Genomic DNA, 22,638 nt, shown 5'->3' with positions numbered 1-22,638 from the left:
AGATAATGGTAAGCAGGCCCACGCTGTTTGATGTTACCTTTTTTAACCTATGCATGAGTACTGGGAGTATGCTGGGATTACAGTATGTTTGTACCCTTAGCTGAGGTTAGACTTGACCTTGACAATACTAATACTAATACATTAGTGCTAATGATACTCTGACTTAGTTAGGATTAGGCTCATTTTTAAGTGACTGAAAAATTGAGGACAGTGGCTCAAATGAAACAAGGTTATTCCTCTTTTACTGAAATTTCCAGAGATATGCACTGAGCAGCATTATGGCACCTCAGTTCCATGACATCCTCAGGGACTTAAGTCCCTTTCAGCTGTTTGTTTCACCTTCCTTAGGATGTGTCTCTTGGTCACAACAGCAAGGATCTGTTTCTAGGCAATAGAACTGAGGAGACGGGGAAGGAGGACAAAGGGCACACTGGCTATCTTTTAAGGATTATTCCCAGAAGCCTCCATAGAATTCTTTATTTTTATCCCATCAACTAGAACCTATATACTCATTCCTCAGTAGAAGTAGCTGTGGAAGAAGAGAGGACTTTAAGTAACAAACGTCAATTCAGGGTCAAAGTATTCGTCCCATTCTTCAGTCTGATGTTTAATCTGCGCCTTCCTATTGGCCCCCTTTCCTCCTATCGCGTGAACCCGTGCACCAGCCAGAGTCTTCCTGTTACACTTGGCTGATGGCCTTCTCTTCTAAATCTTGTAGCTCTTTTCATCTGTATTGCAGTTACCATATGCTGAACTATATTGCTGCCATTTGTCTGCCTATGTAGCTTCCCTAAATCATGAGATCTCACCACAGTATAAGTTCCTGGGGTCAGTGACCATCTCTTCTGTGTTGGCAATGCCTTGCTTAGTACCTTGTAAATAATTGATTATCAATAAATATTTCCTGTGTGAATAAATAGACAAATTTTGATGATTTCTGGTTTCTTATAGAATTTTAGGAAAGGAAGATGGATCAACCTAGCGGGAGGAGTTTTATGCAAGTATTATGTGAAAAATACAGTCCTGAAAACTTTCCTTATCGCCGTGGTCCTGGGATGGGAGTCCATGTCCCAGCCACACCTCAGGGCTCTCCTATGAAAGGTAAGAAAGATGGGACATAAAACATTTATTTACTGGAACTTACTTAGGACATTAAACCAGACTATTGCCTTATTTGCAAATGATTCCCTTTATTTTGAATTATGAATTGAATAGCCTTTCTCCCTTTCTATGATTTTAGTTTCTTGGAAAACCTGAAAGGATTTATCTTCCTCCAGATTGGCCAAAAGGCATTTTAGTTGCACTCACAGGGCAAGAGCAATATTTGAATGAGAGTATTTCAAAGAACTTGGAAGGTAGAAGATAGTACAAGCCTGGCCTGTGCCCTCAATGACCTCATAGCCTATTGGATTACAAGATACTCACATTTATAAAAATGTATAATAACACAAGGTAGTTTATATTGAATCAAATGAATGGCACACTGATTGGGAAAGAAATTTAGGGAGTGAGTTAATACGAACAGGAAAGAGTTCAAAATTGTGAGATTTGAACTAATCCTTCAAGAAAGTAAAATTTGGTTAGAGAGGGGATAAAGACATTCTAGGAGGGGGCTTATGTGAGCAGTCATCTACAACTGGAAACATATAATGTGTGTTTTCGGTTTGCATTTTAACTTAATGTTGTAATTAATTGTTCTTGGAAATAGTTCTTTGTCATTATGGGAGGTTAATATTAAACAGTGTTTTAAAGTTCCTATGTCCGAAGGTTACTAAATGTTTGTTATTTCTCAATACCACTATCTTACCACTCCATATAAACTGGAACAGCAGAAAGAAGTGGATTTCTTACTTGATCATTTTTTTAGGATCTACTTCCAGCCTGAGAAAATTGATTTTGTGAAAAGCACTAAGTTGAAAAATCATATTATTTGAGGCCTCCATTTATAAAATATACTTTTGTTAGTCTTTGTTTTATATCAAATAGGAAAAAAGTGGCTGAATTATCATATTGGTCCTTTTTATTAGAGATAGGAAGAGTGATTTTATTGGCTTATTTTTGAACAAGCAGTAGTTTGACTGAATTCATTGAATGGTTTAAGACTCTGAAATATATTCCCTCATAATTATATATTTTTGAAAGTCTCATTTTTCTAAGGGACAAATTCTATGTGGATATGAAAGGGGGTTGACTGATGGACAAGTATGGGAGAAAGATGTAGATTTTTAAATGGATTCATGTAAGTGAGGAAGATTCCTTGAGTTGATATGAACTTGAAGAACAGAATTGATTTAGCCGATACACTACCTAATGGTCTGAGATAATTTTCAAAGGCAACAAGAGGTGAAAATACAAATCAGACTGTCTGAGAAAAGAGCTAACCAGAATGATACTTTTGAACTAAATTTTAAAGAGAAAGAATTGAGGCCATGAGAAGACAGTGGCAGCCCTGCCGTGAATCACAGGGATCTAACGTCAGATGATAAGGTGACAGTGTGGGTGATGGTTCTGTTGTTGGTAGTTGAGCTAAACAGTCCTGCCAGGAGGTAAAGCCTCCAGGACTCCTCAGACTAGTACTTCTAATCTCCTCCTGGGTCATATTTGGCTATCTCCCCCTTGAAATTCAATACCCTTGGATTCCATCACATCCTGTATTCTCAGGGCCTTGTGTAATTTCACATAATTTGATTTTGATTCCTGACGGTTCAGTGTATGTAGACAAGAATTAGGCTGACGTAGAACATGTTTCATTTCCCTTGTGATTCAGATCGCCTCAACCTCCCAAGTGTATTGGTGTTGAACAGCTGTGGAATAACCTGTGCAGGAGATGAAAAAGAAATTGCTGCCTTCTGTGCTCACGTGTCAGAACTAGATCTTTCTGACAATAAACTTGAAGACTGGCATGAGGTAAAGCTTTTATATTGCTGAGTTTTGGTGAAGGGCAGCAATGACTCACTATATTATTCTGTGTTGCTATGTATGCTGCTGAATTCTGCTTCTCACTTGGGATTCTTCTCTGTATGTCTCAAGAGAAATAACTGATTGCTTCAACTGTTTCTATAGTGATTTTTCAGTTAACTTTGTTATTGCTTGTTTTTCATTAATGTGAAAAACACTGAGAAACTTTATTCTAGGCATCAAGAGGTTAATAAGACCACAGAGGTTTAGGCTGCTAACAGTGCATTAATTACCTATTGTTTCACGAGTTTACATATCCTGTGTTCATTCTCTGCTACTACTTCACTATTTATTACCATAAATTGACATTAAAAATTGCTGGAGCTCAAAACTAAGGTTATAAAAATATTTTTTCTTGATACTGAAATTTATTCTAAATATTTTAGAACTTTTCCTTGTTTTATTGAGTCTTATTGGTGATTTGACGTAACTGATGCCTTTGACCTCAGAGTAACTCTGAGTTGCACAAATAATAGTATTATGACATTCTCTCTTGTTATTATATATAACATTACTACCTGATTATAACATGACCTGATATAAGGTATCTTTAAGAGAAAAATAGTTCTTCCTGCTTGATTTTTTACCTTAATTTAGGTTCTTATTTCTTGTTTGGACTACTGGAAAAGTATCTTAATGGGTTTTCTGCCTCAGGTTTTACTCTGCTTCCTCTAAGCTACCTTCTGCAGTGGTACCAGACTCCTTTAAATAATGAAACGTGGTTATGAAGCTTCAAGTCCCTTCACTGATTTTCACTGCCTACAAACAATGGTTTGAACTCTCTAAGTGTGACCCTCCATCATGTGACCCCTTGCTATTTCCAGAGTCTTTTCTCCATCTTTAGCCATGTGCTTTTCTGCAGTTCATGATAAATCCTGACAAGGAAAACTTCCCTGCTTTTATTCATTCTGAATCTACTGTTCTCTTTCTCCTCTGTCTACCCAGCTGCTTTCTGTGTATCTTTCAAGATTTGGCCCAAGTTGTTGTTCCTCTCTGAAACTTGCCCTGACTCTCACTCAGGCAGAATTAGATCATCCAAACACCTATATCACGCTGCTGTGACAGAATTCATCACAGTGTAGTGCAGTCACTGGCTTACTTGGCAGTTTTCTGCTGGACCATGAGCTTTTTCAGGGCTTTCTTTTTTATCATCAGCAGTAGCAGTCTAGGCTGGAAAAGAAAATAGCAACACACTCCAGTATTCTTGCCTGGTAAATCCCACGGACAAGACGAGCCTGGCAGGCTACAGTTCATGGGGTCACAAAGTATAGCACATGACTTAGTGACTAAACAGCAAACAGCAGCATTCTAGGCATTCATATGTTTGCTGAGTTCATTAAAGAATAAATGATTGTATCTTGAGGTTTGATCAGGCCCAGTTGCTCTAACTTTTCCTGTAATCTTAAGAAATTCACTTATTCCTTTATCATCTGTAAGACAAGGCTACTGATAAAATTATCAAGACACCTGGTAGATATTAAATGTGACACAAATTCTAAGACCGCTTTCTTGTTAAAGAAAAATCTATCTATAACTTACTTTTCTTTAGCTTTTCTTATATTCATCCATTTCATAGTCTTATTTAATCTGTTATCTGTGCTCCCCATTATATTTCCTACTTTCATTAAGATGTTTGCCAAAATTCGTTGAGATGTACGCCACTTGATTTCTAAATCATGTGTTAATATATACAGATTTACCTGGCTGTTTCCAAGAAACAGTCTCTACTTATCCATGTATTTATTGATTGGTTCACTTATACAAACAACTCTTACAGTCACTGTTCAACAAGTTACAGTGTGTGCCTTCTGGGTCCTTTGAGATGCTTAATTGACATGCATGCTCTGTCCACATTGTACAGATGCAAAAAGAACTACCTTGTTAATCCTCCTTCTCCAGGATTCCCACAGCAGTCCTCCTGCTGAATCTCTGGTGAGACTTTTGACCTGCGTGGATGACAAGTCAGACCAACTCTTACCCTGAATCATTTTAGCTCCTATGTTCACAAGCTGATTCCCCTAAATTTATTCCTTTGGCAGTAAAAATTTCACAGAGGTGTTGTACTTTGTGCTTTGACCACATACATAAGCTTTTGCTAACTAGTGGGAACAGTTTACTAGAGATATAACTGCTACCTCAGAAAGATGATTTGTGTCAACACGGATCAGAACACAAAATTTATACTAGGTAATTCAGCCTTTTCTCTGCTGAGACAAAGATCTACACTGAACATTTTTCCAACCCACATTGACTGATAGAGCCAGAGGGTCACATGTTTGGGCTTTCCAGGCGGTGCTGGTGATAAAGAATCCACCTGCCAATGCAGGAGACGCAGGAGACGTGGGTTCGATCCCTGAGTTGGGAAGATCCCTGGAGTAGGAAAGCGCACCCCACTCCAGTATTCTTGCCTGGAAAATTCCACGGAGAGAGGAGCCTGGTGGGCTACAGTCCATGGAGCCTCAAAGAGTTGACAGGACTGAGCTCACAGCTGAGACGACACTCACAGCCACACGTTTATTTGCACTGTATTGGTGCTCAGTTTGTATATTCCTGTAAGTGCTCTATAGTCTGATTTCAGGCAGTTTTCAAATGAATGTTTGCTGCTACCCTTCAGGTTTCCATTTTCCAATTTATTTTTGTTTTCATCTTTCCTTTATATTTTGTCCTTCCCCTTAACTGTAGCTCATCCCAGTCTTCTAGAATATATATCAGAACACAGAGATAGGGGAGAAATACTGACAGTGGAAGAATATTGACCTTTTTTAGAATTGATTAAACTCTCTGCCAAGCTACAGAAGGCCTCATAGGTCACAGTTTTAAGATATTACATTCCAACCCATTGCAACACATGTATTTGATTACCAGAAAGATCATCTGTCCCTGGCCATTAACTAAGTTTATTTCAGCCAGTATTTGATATAGCAGTATGGAACAGAATAATCTAGTTTGTCCTTTCAGTGTTTTTGAATGGTCCTTAATGTTATAAGTAGCTTCTTTTATACTTTAAACAACTGGCTGCTATCTATTCAGAGGCTAATATAAATAGGAGTGAGAAGTGTAATACTTGGGGGAGAGGCAAAGATTTGTCTCCAGCCCTTCTAAAACTGGGCATCTGTATGTATAAAAAAAAGAGATGCATTTTTTAGCTTTTGATTTGAATATTTGGCTAAGTAGATTTTTGTCTGACCTTTCCCAAAGTATCTCTTTTATCCTCCTCTCCTTATCAAAACCATTTTATAAAGGAAATTGAACTAAGCAGTTTAGAGGAGGGAGGAAGCCCCCACTCGGGTGAAGTAGAGAATAGCTTAGGTATAAATTACAGATTGTTATCTCACAATCCTTTCCCATTTTTCTTAAAACCTTAGTTTCTTCCTTTTCAAAAGTAGAGGGTCCCCTGTTAAGTCATAGAGCTGTGGAGACCGAAGAGGTGGTCTGAGTTCATCTCCATGTTCTGCATATGAGTATCCTGAACTCATTTCAGATCGATGGGTCTTGTTTTCTAGTTTTAGAATTTAAAAAAGAGAAGCCTGAGATACTCATTGAATATTAGCCTTTACTATTAAGACATTTTTCTGCCATGAATAAACCTACCTGTGTAATGACTATAATATTTTCCAGAATATTGTTAATCTAAGGTGACCCAAAATCCTTTTAAATTTTAATCTTTTAAAGAAGATATTTATTTCTAACATGTACTATTTTCCAAATAATATTTGGATTATTCAGTTGTAGTCCAATGTTACATTTTTTAGGATATTCTAGGGCTGAGTAATTATTTTTTAATTAATTATTTGGAGGATAATTACTTTACAGTACTGTAATGGCCTTTGCCATATAACAACATGAATTGGCCATAGGCATACACGTGTCCCCTCCCTTCTGAGCCCTCCTCCCACGTCCACCCCATCCCTCCTGGTTTTCACAGAGCAAAGGAGACACAGACATAAAGAACAGACTTTTGGACACGGTGGGAGAAGGAAAGAGTGGGATGATTTGAGAGAATAGCACTGAAAAGTATACATTACCATATGTAAAATAGATAGCCAGTGGGTGATGTATGATGAGTCATTACTTTAAATCTTTATTCTCATTAGATAGTAGTGCAGATGCAAACCATGAAGAGGATCACATCAGGTATCTGCTAGCCTTGGAAATTCTTTCAGAAATTGCTTCAAAAACTCTTGAGAGTATCCATTTTGGGGAAGTTTTCTTTATTATAAAAATAAAATATGAAGGGTGGTGGTTAGCAAAGGGTGTATGCTTTGTTTATTTAACTGGGGTTGTACTAAAATTGGGAGAAGGCAATGGCACCCCACTCCAGTACTGTTGCCCGGAAAATCCCATGGATGGAGGAGCCTGGTAGGCTTCAGTCCATGGGGTCACTAAGAGTCAGACACGACTAGCGACTTCACTTTCACTTTCCACTTTCATGTATTGGCGAAGGAAATGGCAACCCACTCCAGTGTTCTTGCCTGGAGAATCCCATGGACGGAGAAGCCTGGTAGGCTGCAGTCCATGGAGTCGCAGAGTCGGACACGACTGAAGCGACTTAGCAGCAGTAGCAGCAGCAGTACTAAAATTAGAACTTATCCTTCATGCTATAGTTGGAGCCAGTTCCTTTTCATCTTTTTTTTTTTTTTGTGGTCCTTAAAGCATAGCTAGTCATCATCTTCTGTGTGAAAAGCCTTTGTATCATTGGTATCCAGGTGGTAGAATGCAGCAAAGGATCGGTCCATGTGTGGACTATTCAGCTGTGTTGTGGCCACTCACTAAACTCCAAATCTTAGGCATATATCACCCAAATGCTTGGTACCGTTTGATCACAAAAGAGATCATACAGGAGAATATATGCCAACTGGTATGAATCTCTTGCATTTTAAACCGAAGCCTAGTGTGCTGTGCTTAGTCACTCAGTCGTGTCCGACTCTTTGCAACCCCATGGACTGTAGCCTGCCAGGCTCCTCTGTCCATGGGGATTCTCCAGGCAAGAATACTGGAGTGGGTAGCCAGCCCTTCTCCAGGGGAACTTCCCAACCCAGGAATCGAACCCAGGATCTCCTGCACTGCAGTGGATTCTCTATCACCTGAGCTACCCAGGAAGCCCTAAAAACCTAGTACAGTGCATAGGGAATAGTTAAGGTCAGTAATCAATGAAGCTCATTTCCTTTTTTTTTTTCTTTCTTGTGTACCAAGTTGCTCGCTAAATCATGTTTGATGATCATGATCATGTTTTGATCATGTTTTCTCTTTTGTTGATGATCATGTTTTCTCTTTTGTAATATAGTCACAGATGCTTTTTATTTTTAAGTAAATATATTTTAAAGTTTGGTGCATCTTTGGACCAAGCTGAAAGTGTTTTCTAAATGATTATGTAATTAATTTTGAATACCTGAATTGTTACCATGTGGTCTTCAATAAACCTTTAATTAGCCTTAATATTGTACTGAGAATGGAAGGAAGAGATATTCAAAGAGAATTACTTGTACATGACCCAATCTCAGCTCTTTAGAAAATGTCATCCAAATGATCTTTTCTCCAAAATATCATATAGTGATATCAAAGAGAATATTATACAGAGCAGAATCAAAAACTTTGCCAGAGGCAACATAGAAAATTTTTCTTTTATACCATTAATTTTCAGTGACGCTATAGAAAGGAATTAAATCATTTGCCATGATTTGTTGAAATTATTTATGCCTCTCTGTGCATACCATCTCTAAATAGGACTTCATAGTATAAGTGGCATTTTGCCTGGAGACCCACTCACTTAGGTTTTCTTGACTATGATTGCTGTTTAAAATCTCTGATTACTGCCTAATATGCTTTTCTTTTTTTTCTCCGTAGGTCAGTAAAATTGTGTCAAATGTTCCCCAGTTGGAGTTTCTAAACCTGAGTTCCAACCCTCTGAATTTATCAGTTTTAGAAAGAACATGTGCTGGGTCCTTCTCTGGGGTTCGAAAACTTGTCCTCAACAACAGCAAAGCTTCTTGGGAGACAGTCCACACGATACTGCAGGAGTTACCAGAGTAAGCCCAAACGGCATGATGGAGAGGGAGCTATGTTGCCGTCTGTGTTAGTACCTAGAATTACTGCTGGCCTCCCACCTCAGAAATACTAGAACTGCAGATTGAATGGAGAATGAGGTTAGAAAAATGAAGTAATTAAATGAGGGTGTGAGGGTAATCTAGTAGCATTTTCCCTGGAATACTTGTAAGTGTGGAGTAGCACCAAGACATAGGATATATCATCCTTTGGCTAGAAAATATCCCTGAGAAGCACTTATCATTTTAAGATCAACTCAGCCTTTCTCCATTTTAATCTTCTGATTACCTGATTCCAGAATTTTGCCTTAGCCCTTTTCTTTGGGAGGAAAGAATCATAGTGTCTCTAAAATATATTAATGCTCAGATGATTAAGTAAGTGCCTAGCTGGCATGATGGGAAAATGGACCTCATATTCTTTTCAATAATGTAAGCAGGAAATTATACTTCTGTTTGTCAGTTTAGAAATGTTTTGTTATGTTTTGTTTATATCTATCTTTGTATATGCACATAAATATTCAAAGGAAATAGTTTAAAGAAATATATGAAGCTGTAGTCTCCTTGATTGTCTAAATACGGAAATTATTAAAGCCTTTCAGAGTCTGGTCTCAACTCACTTATTCCATCTTAGTTTCTCACTCTCCCTCTAATGAGATTGATTTTCTCACTGCATGCAACATTTAGCATAGCATGGAATGAGCTTTAAATCACAGTTCCACTTCCTAAACATATGACCTTTGATAAGCTTATTAATCTCTTGTCTATAAAGTGGGCATAATTAAAATTTCAGAAGTGGAAGTGTGGTATATAAAGCACCTGCACAGGACCTGACACAGGGTAGGAATTCAATAAATGATAACTATTATTTCTATTTCTAAACACTGTTCATGTTGTTTCTAGAATTTTCTTTTATCTCCTCTCAATTTACCCAACTCTGCCCCTTCTTCAAGGCCATGCATCCTTTCCTGGCTGTTCCAACTACAATTTCAATTCCATTCCTATATGAAGTGGCATTGCACTTACAGTGCTGCTTCATTGAGCATTTATTTATTTAAGCATACAATTACTTTAGTACTGGGTTGTATCATTCTCTGCTCTTTTATGTACTTTAGTCGTCTTCCCAACTGTATTTTAAACTTCAGAAAGACATCTTTCTATTTGTTCTGCTATACGTAGCAGAGTCTCATACGTAGTAGAAGCTTATTTACTGAGTGACTAAAAATAGGTGCAAAGTAGAAACTTAACTGCTTTAAACAATGAAATATTTCCTTTTTTCTCTGCAGTTTGGAAGAACTCTTCCTGTGCCTTAATGACTATGAAACAGTGTCTTGTCCTTCTATTTGCTGTCATTCTCTTAAGCTACTACATATAACAGACAATAACCTCCAAGACTGGACTGAAATACGCAAGTTAGGAGTTATGTTTCCCTCACTGGATACCCTTGTCCTGGCCAACAACCATTTGAACGCTATCGAGGAGCCTGATGATTCATTGGCCAGGTTGTTTCCTAATCTGCGATCCATCAGCCTCCACAAGTCAGGTGAGGGACATGCTTGTTCTTATTCTACATGCAAACTGATCTGCATTTATGCATGAAATACAGTGAAAGTGTATTTCTTTCCATCATAGCTCTGCCTTCTTACAGGATGATTTTACAGAGTGACATGTAGATGCCTATTGATAAGTTTAAGGCATTCATTTTTATAAATGCTCTGGTAAATATCAATATTTATCAAATATTCACTTGGCAGAGTATTATATTAGTTATTAATATTTTATATATTAAAGGGGCCATGCTATGAAAGAAGTGAAATTGATGAATTGGGTAGTAAAAAGAAGGCTGCTGCTGCTGCTGCTGCTAAGTCGCTTCAGTCGTGTCCGACTCTGTGCGACCCCATAGACGGCAGCCCACCAGGCTCCCCGTCCCTGGGATTCTCCAGGCAAGAACACTGGAGTGGGTTGCCATTTCCTTCTCCAATGCATGAAAGTGAAAGTGAAGTCGCTCAGTTGTGTCCAACTCTAGCGACCCCATGGACTGCAGCCCACCAGGCTCTTACGTCCGTGGGATTTTCCAGGCAAGAGTACTGGAGTGGGGTGCCATCGCCTTCTCCGAAAAAGAAGGGTAAAAAAGTACAAAAAGTTACAAACAAGATGGTTTTGTCTGGATTTAGGTTAAGGAATTCCCAGTCCTTTCAAATTCTCACTTATCTTTTCTAGTATTTACATATAATTGATTATCAATTTGTTGCTATTTGATTCTGCATATAACAGGAATGAATATTTTAGCCTAATTTTAAAAATGAGTAAATTTTATTATTTGGAATCTTAATATTCACAGCAAAACTGAGCAGAGAGTACATAGAGTTCCCATATACTCCCTGCCCCTACTCATGCAAAACCTCCCCTTCTATCAACCTCCCAGCACCAAAGTGATAACATTCAGTTTACCTACATTGACATCATCCAAAGTCCAGAGTTTGCACTCTTGGTGTTGTTCATTGTGTGGGTTTGGACAAATGTATAGTGACACACATCTACCATTGTAGTATTGCACACCTTAGTTTACTGCCCTAACTAGCCTCTGTTCTCTGCCTGTTCATCCCTTCTGCCTCCCTAATCCCTGGCAACCACTGATGTTTTTGCTGCCTCCATACTTTTGCCTCTTCCAGAATGTCACATGGTTGGAATCATACAGTGTGTAGCCTTTTCAGATTGGCTTCTTTAACTGAGTAATTCACTTCTTTCTCTTAGTTTAAATTCCCTCATGTCTTTTCATGATAGCTCATTTCATTTTTAGTGGTAAATAATACTCCATTATCTGGATGTACCACAGTTTATTTATCTGCTCACAGACTGAAGAATATCTTGGTTTCTTCCACATTTTGGCTTAATTAATAAAGCTGCAAACCTCCATGTGTAGGTTTTTGTGTGGACATGTTTTCAATTAATTTGGGTGAATAACAGCACAGTCGCTAGATCATATAGTAAGAGTATGTGTAGTTTTGTAAGAAGTTACTAAACTCTCTTCTAAAGTGGCTATACCATTTGCATTGCACCAGTAATGAATGAGAGTTCTTGTTGCTCCACATCTTTTGTCAACATTTGGTTCTGTGAGTGTTTTGGCTTCTGGCCATTCTAGCAGGTTTATAGTGGTATCTCATTGTTTTAATTTGCATTTTCCTGATGGCATATGGTATAGAACATCTCGTATGCTTACTTGCTGTCTGTATTTCTTTGCTGAGATGTCTGTTCAGGTTTTCTGCCCATTTTTTAATCAGATTGTTACTTTTCCTATTGTTGAGTTTTAGGAGTTCTTTGTATATTTTGCATAACAATCCTTTATCCATGTGCCTTTAGCAAATATATTCTCCTAGTCTGTGGATTTTCTTCCCATTCTCTTGGCATTGTCTTTCTGCCTTTTTTTTTTTTTTTTAAGAAACCAACTATATAAGGAAAAATAATTCTGACCTGTAACTGAAAAACCACACAGTTTATTTCACCATGGAGATTTTAAGGGTGGGAATTAAGTCTTAAAAACAAGTGATTATGTAAAGTTTAAAAATAAAATTAAAAAAAAAAAGTAAAAAAAAAAAAACAAGTGATTATAAAGCAATTGTCCTCCAATTAAAATTTTTTAAAAAACAAGTGATTTGCATAAGGAAACTGTTTATTTCACAACTGACACTGCTTGAGCTAACTCCATTCTTCCTCCTAGATAGAATGCTGTTCTGAAGAGGACAGCAGTGACCTGGGTTGGTTATGCACCAGTTTATTGCTCCTCTGCCTTTACCTTGCTGAAGGCTGATAGAAATAGGAAGGGAAGAAAGGGACTACGTTGTTCTCTGCAATGGATTTAATTAACGTGTTGTAAAACTGAGCAGGAGTATTTTTCCTGCCAGTGCCAAGTAAAGACTTGGATGCTACATTTGTTCACAGCCATAGGAAGAGTTTCCTTTTAAGACTGACCAGTCTTAATTTGTTGCCTATTTTCCTGCCCAAGGGGTTCAAGTTTTTTGTATCTCAATTTGTTTGTTTTAAATTTTGAATGTGTTTTCCCTATCCCCAAGATGGAGATAGTCAAAAGATAATGTTTAGTTTCTGGTTCTGTGGACCTTGCCCATTTTAGTACTTGTTAAGTAAAAATTTAGTCTAGCAGTATCCACTCTTAGATTCTGTGAGTCTGTATTTGATGAAAGAGTTGATCACATCACTTTTAAAATTTTGTAATCATGACATCCATACTGCTTATTAAACCACTGGTGGTCGCCTTTACCAGCCTTTTGGGTAGAGAATCAGTAGATGAGTGAATGTTGGAGAGTAAAGGGGATCCTTGAACACTGGGGTCACAGAGAAAGGAGAGGCTGCAGGGGAGTTTTATGGTGTTTTATTGGAAACAGTGTCAGACTTTATTTTTCTGGGCTCCAAAATCACGGCAGATGGTGACTGCAGCCATGAAATTAAAAGACGCTTACTCCTTGGAAGGAAAGTTATGACCAACCTAGATAGCATATAAAAAGCAGAGACATTACTTTGCCAACAAAGGTTCATCTAGTCAAGGCTATGGTTTTTCCTGTGGTCGTGTGTGGATGTGAGAGTTGGACTGTGAAGAAGGCTGAGCACTGAAGAATTGATGCTTTCTAGTCTTTCCTTGAATAAAAAAAAATTTCAGGATCTAGAACTAGCTTTTGTGATCATTTTAGCATTTCAGAACTTATTAATGGAAATAATTTGTTTAGTGATGTTTATCTTCTCATTTGTATGCTTTTCTGGATTTACTTAAACAATATATTTCTCAAATTAGGTTTGCAGTCCTGGGAAGACATTGACAAACTAAACTCATTCCCTAAACTTGAAGAAGTGAGGTTGTTAGGAATTCCTCTTCTGCAGCCATACACTACTGAGGAGCGAAGGAAGTTGGTAATAGCCAGGTCTGTTGTCCTGATTATTTTGCTTTCTTTCCTCAGTGCTTTGTTGTTTCATTAAGGGAATATGCACTATTGGAAGGTGGGAGGAAGTACACTGTGTGTTTATCCATCTCTAGAACAGACTGTGCTTAAAGCTTCTGCACCTCCAAATTCTAGAAGAAAAGGAACGTAATATGATACGAAAAATGTGAAATATAATTCATCTGCCAAGACCACTGAAAATTTCCTCACAAGTCTATTCCAGTTTTATACTTTTTGATATTTACAATATTTGAAATCTTGTTTTGGGTCATGAGGAAAAAGTAAGTACATTTGGGAATTGATTCCTTGTTTTCTCTGTTAACATAGAAGTCATTTACAGTGTAAATCCCTGGAAATTGGGCTGTTTCATTAGTGTAAAACTCAAGAGAGCAGTATCTGTGGTTTTTTCTTCCATTTAGATTGACCTAAACTTGACCACCACCTTGTTACCTTCTTCCTCCAGCTGTCCTGCCTTTCATGTCTCAGCCTCTGCCTCCCTCAGACTCCTGAAATGTCCCGTGAGGGTTTATTTTTGTATGTATGTGTCTTTAACAGCATTGAGGTTTGGCTAAGATGTAAAGGGCTGTGGAGCTTTGCTCTGTTCTCTCGTGTGTATACATAGTAGTTTAATAGGGGAACAGTAATCTTGAAGAGTCCCTAAAGAAGAGTGATTCTGTAAACTGCTTTGGTCTTTCTGACCAGCTCATGTCTAGCAGGTCTTTACTGCTTTCCAGTTGTTGACGTACACGTTAGTATCCTACCGAGGAAATAAATTTCAGCCTATTTTTCTTCTAAGAAGAGTAAGTCTTGCATACCTTATGCTTTGTTTTCTTTACACAATTCTTTTGTAAATACAATAAATGAATTCCTGAACTATGTGAGCAAATTGTACTGACTGCTCTGTAGACCTGTGCTGTTCAGTATGGCCCCATCAAGCCATGTGTGACTTTGGAACACTTGAAATTATGGCTAGTCTGAATTGAAATGTACTATAAATGAAAAAACACATACTAGATTTCAAACACTTTATATGAACAAAAAGAACGTGAAGTACCTTAGTTACTTAGTGTTGATTATAGGTTGAAATATAGCCTAATATGTAGTATTAAATTAGATTAAATATAATGTAGTATTAAAATTAAGCTCATTTGTTTACTTTTTACTTTTTAAAATGTGGATACTAGAGAATTTAAATTACATGTGTGGGTTGCATCATATTTAAGTTTGGACAGTACTGTATAGAATCTTATTTTGAAAGGTGAGGTATGGTTATAAAAGGTCAGTGTTACTTCCAAAAACGCAACTTTAGAGAAATTTTTGGTCTGTTTGTTTTCTATCACGTTAGTTCATGTAAGTAGCTGTGCACAAGCGGAGCCGCATCAAATGCATCCTTTCAAGAGAATAAGACTGGGCCTCAAGCCAATCATTCTATTGTATCTTTTGCTTTTCATTTATAGATTGCCGTCCGTCTCCAAACTTAATGGCAGTGTTGTTACTGATGGTGAGCGAGAAGACTCCGAGAGATTTTTTATCCGTTACTATGTGGATGTCCCACAGGAAGAAGTGCCATTCAGGTAAAAACCCCTCATCAGCTTAGCAACACTTTAGCAAGTATTGAGGCAACTTAAGAACTATTGCTTTAAAGCAAAATCTACTGACTTGTTATTGGACCCTCTTAGAATAAAAAGCAAACCTGTTTTATGTTATTCTCCATAGTGGATTTTTTCTAGCCTTGCACTTGTATTAAGAATGTTTGGGTAAGTATTTGACTGCTTCCAGTAGTTCCCACTCCATCTTCCATATCATCGATTCCTTTTTGTTCCTTTCTTCCAGGAGCACATTTTCACCCACCCCCAAAACTGGTCTTTTTTTTCACATTGCATCTGCTTTTAAGCTCTACTATGTTCTGCAGTTTGGAAGGCTTGGCAAATGTACATGAGGTTTAGTGATTATGAGAAAGGGACTAGAAAATAGACTCCTTAAATAGGAAATATTAAAGAAATGAGGATGTTGAGTCGGAAGAGAAATGCTGAGGCCTGCATATGAAGGGTTAATATGAAGTTGTTCGGTGAGAAACTAATATTCTATAAATGTAAAGAAAATGTAGCAGATATTATATAGGTAAACATAAAGGGGAAAAAACTCCCTAAACAGATTTCTGGGTATTGGAAACTAGAATCAGTTACCCCAAAAGTTATTCTTTTCTTAGAGTTTAAGAATAGCATTCAACAGGAGGCGTTTCAGACAAGATGCAACTTAAGGTTGAACGTGAGTCAAACCACATTCTGTTTACAAATTTCAGTGATTCTAATTCATTCCTGGCATCTGGCACATAACACTCAGTCGTGTCCAACTCTCTGTGACGGCCTGGACTGTAGCTTGCCAGGCTTCTCTGTTCATGGGATTCTTCAGGCAAGAAATCTGGAGTAGGTTGCCATTCCCTTCTCCAGAGAATCATCTCGACCCAGAGATCGAACCCAGGTCTCCTGCATTGCAGGCAGATTCTTTACCATTTGAGTTACAAGGAAGTCCTAATTCATTCCTACTGAACATTTTTTTCCCCAGAGTTCTCTGTTATTTACAGACTTTAAGAGAGTTTCCATACTGTAAGGCTGAACCAGGGCTGTGAAAGAGATTTGTGCTATTAGCAGTAGAATTTTAATGCTTAAATGTTTAAAATGTTAGACAATTAAGTAAGGACTTTGAAGGTAAACTTTTAAAATTAGCTAAGAACAGCTAGTTAGGAAGAAATACAGCTATGCCTTTAGCACAACCCAGAAATATTAAGTTAAACCATGTAAAAAAACATTTTAGGTTAATAAAACTATAGTCTGATATCTATAGTTTCATTTGATTCAATCTAATGTATTATTAGAAGAAGTAAATATTCTGGCTTTAAGCGTAAGTCTGTCATGACAGGTTACTAAACTTCCAGTCTGCTACAGGAAGTAGTATATATATGGCAGTAAATTGTTTCTGTCCCTGATGGCGTAATTTTCCTAAAGTGCTTTTATGCCTCTGTAGTAATCAGTATCTTGAATGCATGTCATAGAAATCATCTTTATCAAGGGGAGGACTTTATTGGAAGGATATTGAGAAACTAAAAGAATTGCTAGATGGTCTAGAGAACCCGGTTTAGACAGGAAGGAAAGCAAGGATAGCCAAGCTTTCCTCTTACAGTCCTCTTTATAGATTTCTGTTGGCACACTGCGCTGGACTTTACCACTGAACACCTGCAGCAGTGTCATGCACTTTTGATTTCCCCATTAGCACTGAAAATCATTTGTTACTGACCTTTGCTTCATTCCCTCAGTTCAGACCTTGCATCTGACCGGCTGATTGGCTGGTTTAAGGCGTGTACCCACACTCTGTCTCCCCAGAGATAAGGAGCGGGCTTATCTGTTCCTTTTTGGCTTCTGCAGTGAGCAGTGATAATCTTGCTTCCCCTAATCTTGGGACTTCTTCCCATGTAGGAGCAATTCAGCGGAAAGAACATTTACTATAGTCTGACACAGAGATTACTTTGATTAACATCTAGATATATACCTTTTCTTTGAAGTTATGTATTAAATATTTCTTTTCTTACCTACCCTAATAAATTTCTTATACAAATGAAAACACATTTCTTTTTCCTTGTAATGAGATAACCTATTCCAATCCTACATAGACTGTGATCAATTACCTACTACCAAAGATTTATGCAGTCAAGCTATTTTAGTTACCACTCTGGCCTTGTTGCCTTTTTTATAATTATGCCTCTTTTCTCACTAGTAGTAATTAGTTACAGTTACTAGTAGTAGCTTGATGCTACCGCCTGGTCTCTTCCTTCCTTCCTGATGTTGAAATATTGAAATGGGCAACCAGATTTCAGTGTCTCCCACCAGCATCCCTGGCCTATGAAATGTTTTCCAAGGATGTGTGTGCTCTGCTCATGAATGTATTTTGCAAGGCCTTGGGGAAGACAGTATCTCTCGGTCTTTGTAGGGTCCATGGCTGGAGAATGGGTGAAGTGATACAGGGTGACAGTAATTTCCTTCATCCCTGTGTCTTGAAGTTTCTGAATTCCTCCTTCCACATTAGCTCAAAGAATTTGTGACATTTCAACTTGTTTTAGCATAGACCACCACCATTGAGTCCAATTTTCAGTCAGCCAGCTTAGAACCACTCTAAATGATTCTAAACCATTGAAGCTAGCCGCTAGGTTTTTTAAAATTCAGAACCTTTGGTAATATACCTACACAAAATCAGCCAGATCTAGAATTGCTTTTTTTCGCCTTGGTTAACACAACTTATTTTTTATATTCCCTATATTCATTTCCCATATGTTTGTCCATATAAATGACTACAGACTTGTAAATGTTTTGATGGTTTTGTAAATGATCCCACAGACAATGCTGTGATTGATGGTGGTACGGTAGAGTATGTCTGTGGAGGGAGGAGGCAAATGGGGAATTAGTTTACACTTGCAAGGTAATTCCCTCAGGCAAGGGGATTTTACTGCCTTTTCAAGCCACAGAGGAACAGTCTTGTTGGACCCAGTGAGGATTTAGGGATTCAGGATATTCCCAAGTCCTCAGACTCCTTCCTTATATATACTTCCACTCCAATATATGCTCTGTGTCTCTCCCATCAGTGCTTCAACTTTCATAGCGTAGTTCCAATATGGATGCAAAATGACCTATAATTCAGCAACCCAGAGCATAAAATCTTGTATATTTGTTTTTATGGCTACTTCAGCTCTGTTGTAAGAAAGCAAAGATCCTTTATAGGAACTTGACATTAACATTCTCTTTATGTAATATTCTCCATTTTGTACCCTTAGAATAGCGGGTGCTCATAGTCTTGAATTGTTCATTCCCGTCATGTGTTTTTTTCTTGGCAGCACTCTGTCGGTCTCCTAGAGCATTTCATGTGAGCTCAAGTGATAATTAGTTATTTCACCACTCCATGGCAAGGACTTGCAAAATCCCTCCCATGAAAATTGTGATATTCACTGGCCTCTACTAGGCCAGAAACCAATCCCAAATCACCTTTAATCACCTGAGGTATTATTGCTGGGGAATCTACTCCCTGGTAGTAGGCCCATAGGGCACAGAACAGAAATCAACTCTGACCAACTTAAGTAGAACAGGAATTTAGTAAAAGAATAATGAATACTGTGTAGGGCTCAGAATTGATAAGATTAGAGAATTAGGCTTGGGCAGGGTTGAGGGGAAGGCAGGCACAGCCAAGATTTCTGTAGATCTCACTGTACAAACAGTATCCTTCTTACAGTGGTCACTGGACAGTCATCAGTAAGTTGCTAGACTTCACTGCCTTCAGACATTTTGCAGCCATGCTTTAGAATGTTTGACTCTTCCTTATCTGCTGTGAGTAATCTCTGTCAGACCTCATGTCCTTGCATTACATCTTAGGATTTAAAGTTCCAGCTATAGTTAGACAGGTTTATGTCACCTTCCCAGGTTCTGGCTTCCAGGGGAGAAAGAGAATACCTACTCTTTAGCTTCTGTAGTGGGACGTGGTTTCTGCCTCTCATCTGTCTTGAGTTTCCCTCAAATCAGAAGGGCATTCTGATGCCGAAGTTGACATATATCCACAGTAGTACACATTGCCTAGTAGTTTTCTTATAAGTCTCCTGGTGGACTGATTTTGAGCCACTATAATATGCCAGGAGCTGTGTTAGCCATTTTTAAAAGAATATAGTAGCATTCATGCTAATGCAAGATGAAATGGTGAATAACAGAGAGGAATTTATATTAAATGCATTCATTATGAATTAAGAGTGATCTATAAACAGGGCATTAGTACTATACTTACCATCTCTTTAATTGTCTCCCAAGTTATATGTGTAATTTCTCCCCAAAATGCCTATGAATAGTGAATAGCACAGTTCATAGTAAAAGGTAAAAATTTGACTTCCTGGATAATTCAGTGTTTCATACAGAATCACATTTGAGCTTTAGTTTCCTGGTGGGATTGAGGTATCTGTTTATTTTGAAGAAAACATTCCTTTTCACTTGACCATGGATTTTTAAAATCTTGATTTCCCTATAAATTCTGACTTTCCCAGCATCCTTCCCCAGTTTTAGGCTCCCCATTCTTCTCCTCTCATTTTCCTGTCTTGTGTCATTAATCACCAAATACCTCCGTTCAACTTAGACATAAGTAAGAAAAGTTAGCCAAAATGTCATTTGAGAGCTCGAATAAAAGGCCGTTATGATCCATTCAGTGTCCTTTATGGTAGCAAAGTTATTTTGTGAGTCAGTCGGATTATTCACACACATCTGTTTCCATATGATTAGTCATTTTGGCAACAGAAGACTTTAAAGACGATCCAGAAATTTACATATTCTTTTTTTCTATCTCAGAATAAAATATAAGCTCCAGTTACCTGTACCACTTCAATTTTTTATGATGAACAGAATAAAATGTTTAGAGGACTGAAGGGAGACATACTTATTAAGAGTGTTATAATTCCTTACAGGTGCTCCCCTTCTACTGGTAGGTGGAGCTGGAAGCTTAGCCTCTCTACTGTGTCTGTTTATGGTAATTATGGACAGACACACACACAAAAAGCAGAGGAGTTGCCCATATGTTTCATATTTATTTATTTTGTAAAACAATAGAAGATGAAAAATTTCTGTTGCATGATTCTTGGTCTTTAAACATCATAGTGTTTGCTTTTCCAATCAGTAGGTTTTCTTTTAGAGTCTTCATTTCTGCCTGGTCTCTTCATGGCTTGTATGGCAGTGGTGTGCTATTTCAGAATCAGTTCAGTGGGTGCTGCCAGTGCTTGAAAAGATGTCCTCACTGTGTTGGTCATATTTCAGTTGTTGGACTCTCATATTTTACCAGGAGACCTTCTAGGAAATAACTCTAGATTCTAGATGGGTTTCAAAGGGCAGTTTAATTTATTTACTGAATACCTACTATGAACTAAGAGGCATTGAGCCAGAAGCTGCAGATAAGGCAAAATAGTAGTATCTATTCTTAAGAAGGTTGCCATCTGCACTAAGCTAGAGATATATTTCCTCTGCTGGAGGCGCCTCATGTTCCCAACTTTTAAAAATCCAGTTATCTCAGGATTTCATCTTTGCATCTCTTCTCTTCTGTACTCATCCCATAGGTACTTTTATCTAGTCCTATGGCTTTCCACATCTTTTAATTTCAAATAATTGCCAAATTTATTCAGCTTTGATCTATCTGCCCCTAAATTCCAAACTAATATTTCCAGATATCTACCTGACATCTCTATCTGATGTTTAACCCTAATGTGTCCAAAATCTAACTTTTGGTCCCTTCTTTACCTTTCCTTGGCCCCTCGCCTTCCCTGCTTTATCTGATGCTGTGCACGTTTTCCTCCATCTCTTCATTCTTCCATTTGCTCAAGATTAAGAGTTGGGCACCATCCCTGATTTCTTTCTCCTATACCCCACAACTAGTCCATTTTGTTTTTTTCAATTCTGCTTTCAAAAATATATAGAATCTTAATACTTCTTAGCATCATTTTAGTTCAAGCCTTCCTCATCTCTTACCTGTATTATTATAGTAGCCTTCCAATTGTGTTACCAGCTCTTAAGTGTGCACTGTTTACTGCACAGCAGGCCAATAAATCAAGAGACAAGTTGTTAGGACAAGGAAGAGCGACTTTGTTTTGAAGGCCAGAAGATTGAGAAGATGGTGGATTAGCATCCCAAAGAATCATCTTACTTGAGTTAGAATTCAGGCTTCTTTTATATTAAAAGGGGAGGGAATTTGGTTTGTTTTTGCAAACTTCTTGCTGTGGTAATCCTTTATTAGCTGTCTGAGTAGGTCAGGTCACTGATGTCCTGTAAACCTCCAAGGAGAGAAGTGCTGTTCTCTATCCTGCAGCTTTTTATATCTCATATCTTATCCAATGGAAAATGTTGCAGTTTTAAAGGTCAGAGTCATGAGAATGGGCTAACCTGTATTATATTTCAGGCTATAAGCAACATTCTTAACTTGAAGCAAAGCAATAGAAGACAGAGGTTAAGTAAAATAGATCTAATATGGAGTCAGATTTGTTCTTTCCTATTACAATTGGCCTCCCTATATCCACCCTTGCCCCATATTCTCCACATGCTGTGCTTAGTCTCTCCATCTCTCCATTCTTGGAGATTTATGTCCAACTCTTTGCGACCCCATGAACTGTAGCCCTTCAGGCTCCTTTGTCCACGGGGATTCTCCAGGCAAGAATACTGGAGTGGGTTGCCATGCCTTCCTCCAGGGGATCTTCCCAACTCAGGGTTTGAACCCAGGTCTTCTGCATTGCATTCTCATTTACCATCTGAGCCACCAGGGAAGCCCAGTTCTCCACATGGCAGCCAGTTTATAAGAACTCAAATACATGGGGAAAAAAATCCTTGCCGTTCGTCAAACACACCAAGCACACTCCGCCTCAGGCCTTTGCATCGTTTCCCCTGTTCAGAATGTGCCACAGCAACTGCTGGGCTCTCTGATACCTCATCAGAGACTCCCTTCCTGACCAAACTAGCTGAAACAGCACACCTCTGTCTCCTGTCATTCTCTTAACCTACCATTATTTGTATTTATCAACACCTGGCATCACTGACTCAATGGACATGAGTCTGAGTGAACTCTGGGAGTTGGTGAGGGACAGGGAGGCCTGGCGTGCTGCGATTCATGGGGTTGCAAAGAGTCGGACATGACTG

General features: G+C 38.2%; 1 protein-coding gene across 4 annotated transcripts in view; it reads left to right on the top strand.

The window, feature by feature from the left end:
* Positions 1-22,638, top strand: part of TBCEL (tubulin folding cofactor E like) — a 66,914-nt gene that overhangs the window by 19,790 nt on the left and 24,486 nt on the right. For 3 of the 4 annotated variants that reach the window (XM_005897104.3, XM_070384067.1, XM_070384069.1), the window contains 6 exons: positions 952-1,101; positions 2,768-2,907; positions 8,803-8,984; positions 10,283-10,539; positions 13,801-13,927; positions 15,403-15,519. In XM_005897104.3, coding sequence (XP_005897166.1) covers positions 969-1,101; positions 2,768-2,907; positions 8,803-8,984; positions 10,283-10,539; positions 13,801-13,927; positions 15,403-15,519 — 956 coding nt within the window. In that variant the 5' untranslated portion in view covers positions 952-968. The remainder of the gene's footprint in view (positions 1-951; positions 1,102-2,767; positions 2,908-8,802; positions 8,985-10,282; positions 10,540-13,800; positions 13,928-15,402; positions 15,520-22,638) is intronic. The other variant, XM_070384070.1, reaches the window with a different exon arrangement.

The sequence above is a fragment of the Bos mutus genome, chromosome 15 (assembly GCF_027580195.1).
Source record: "Bos mutus isolate GX-2022 chromosome 15, NWIPB_WYAK_1.1, whole genome shotgun sequence".
NCBI lineage: Eukaryota > Metazoa > Chordata > Mammalia > Artiodactyla > Bovidae > Bos > Bos mutus.
This window is presented reverse-complemented; position numbering and strand designations above follow the sequence as displayed.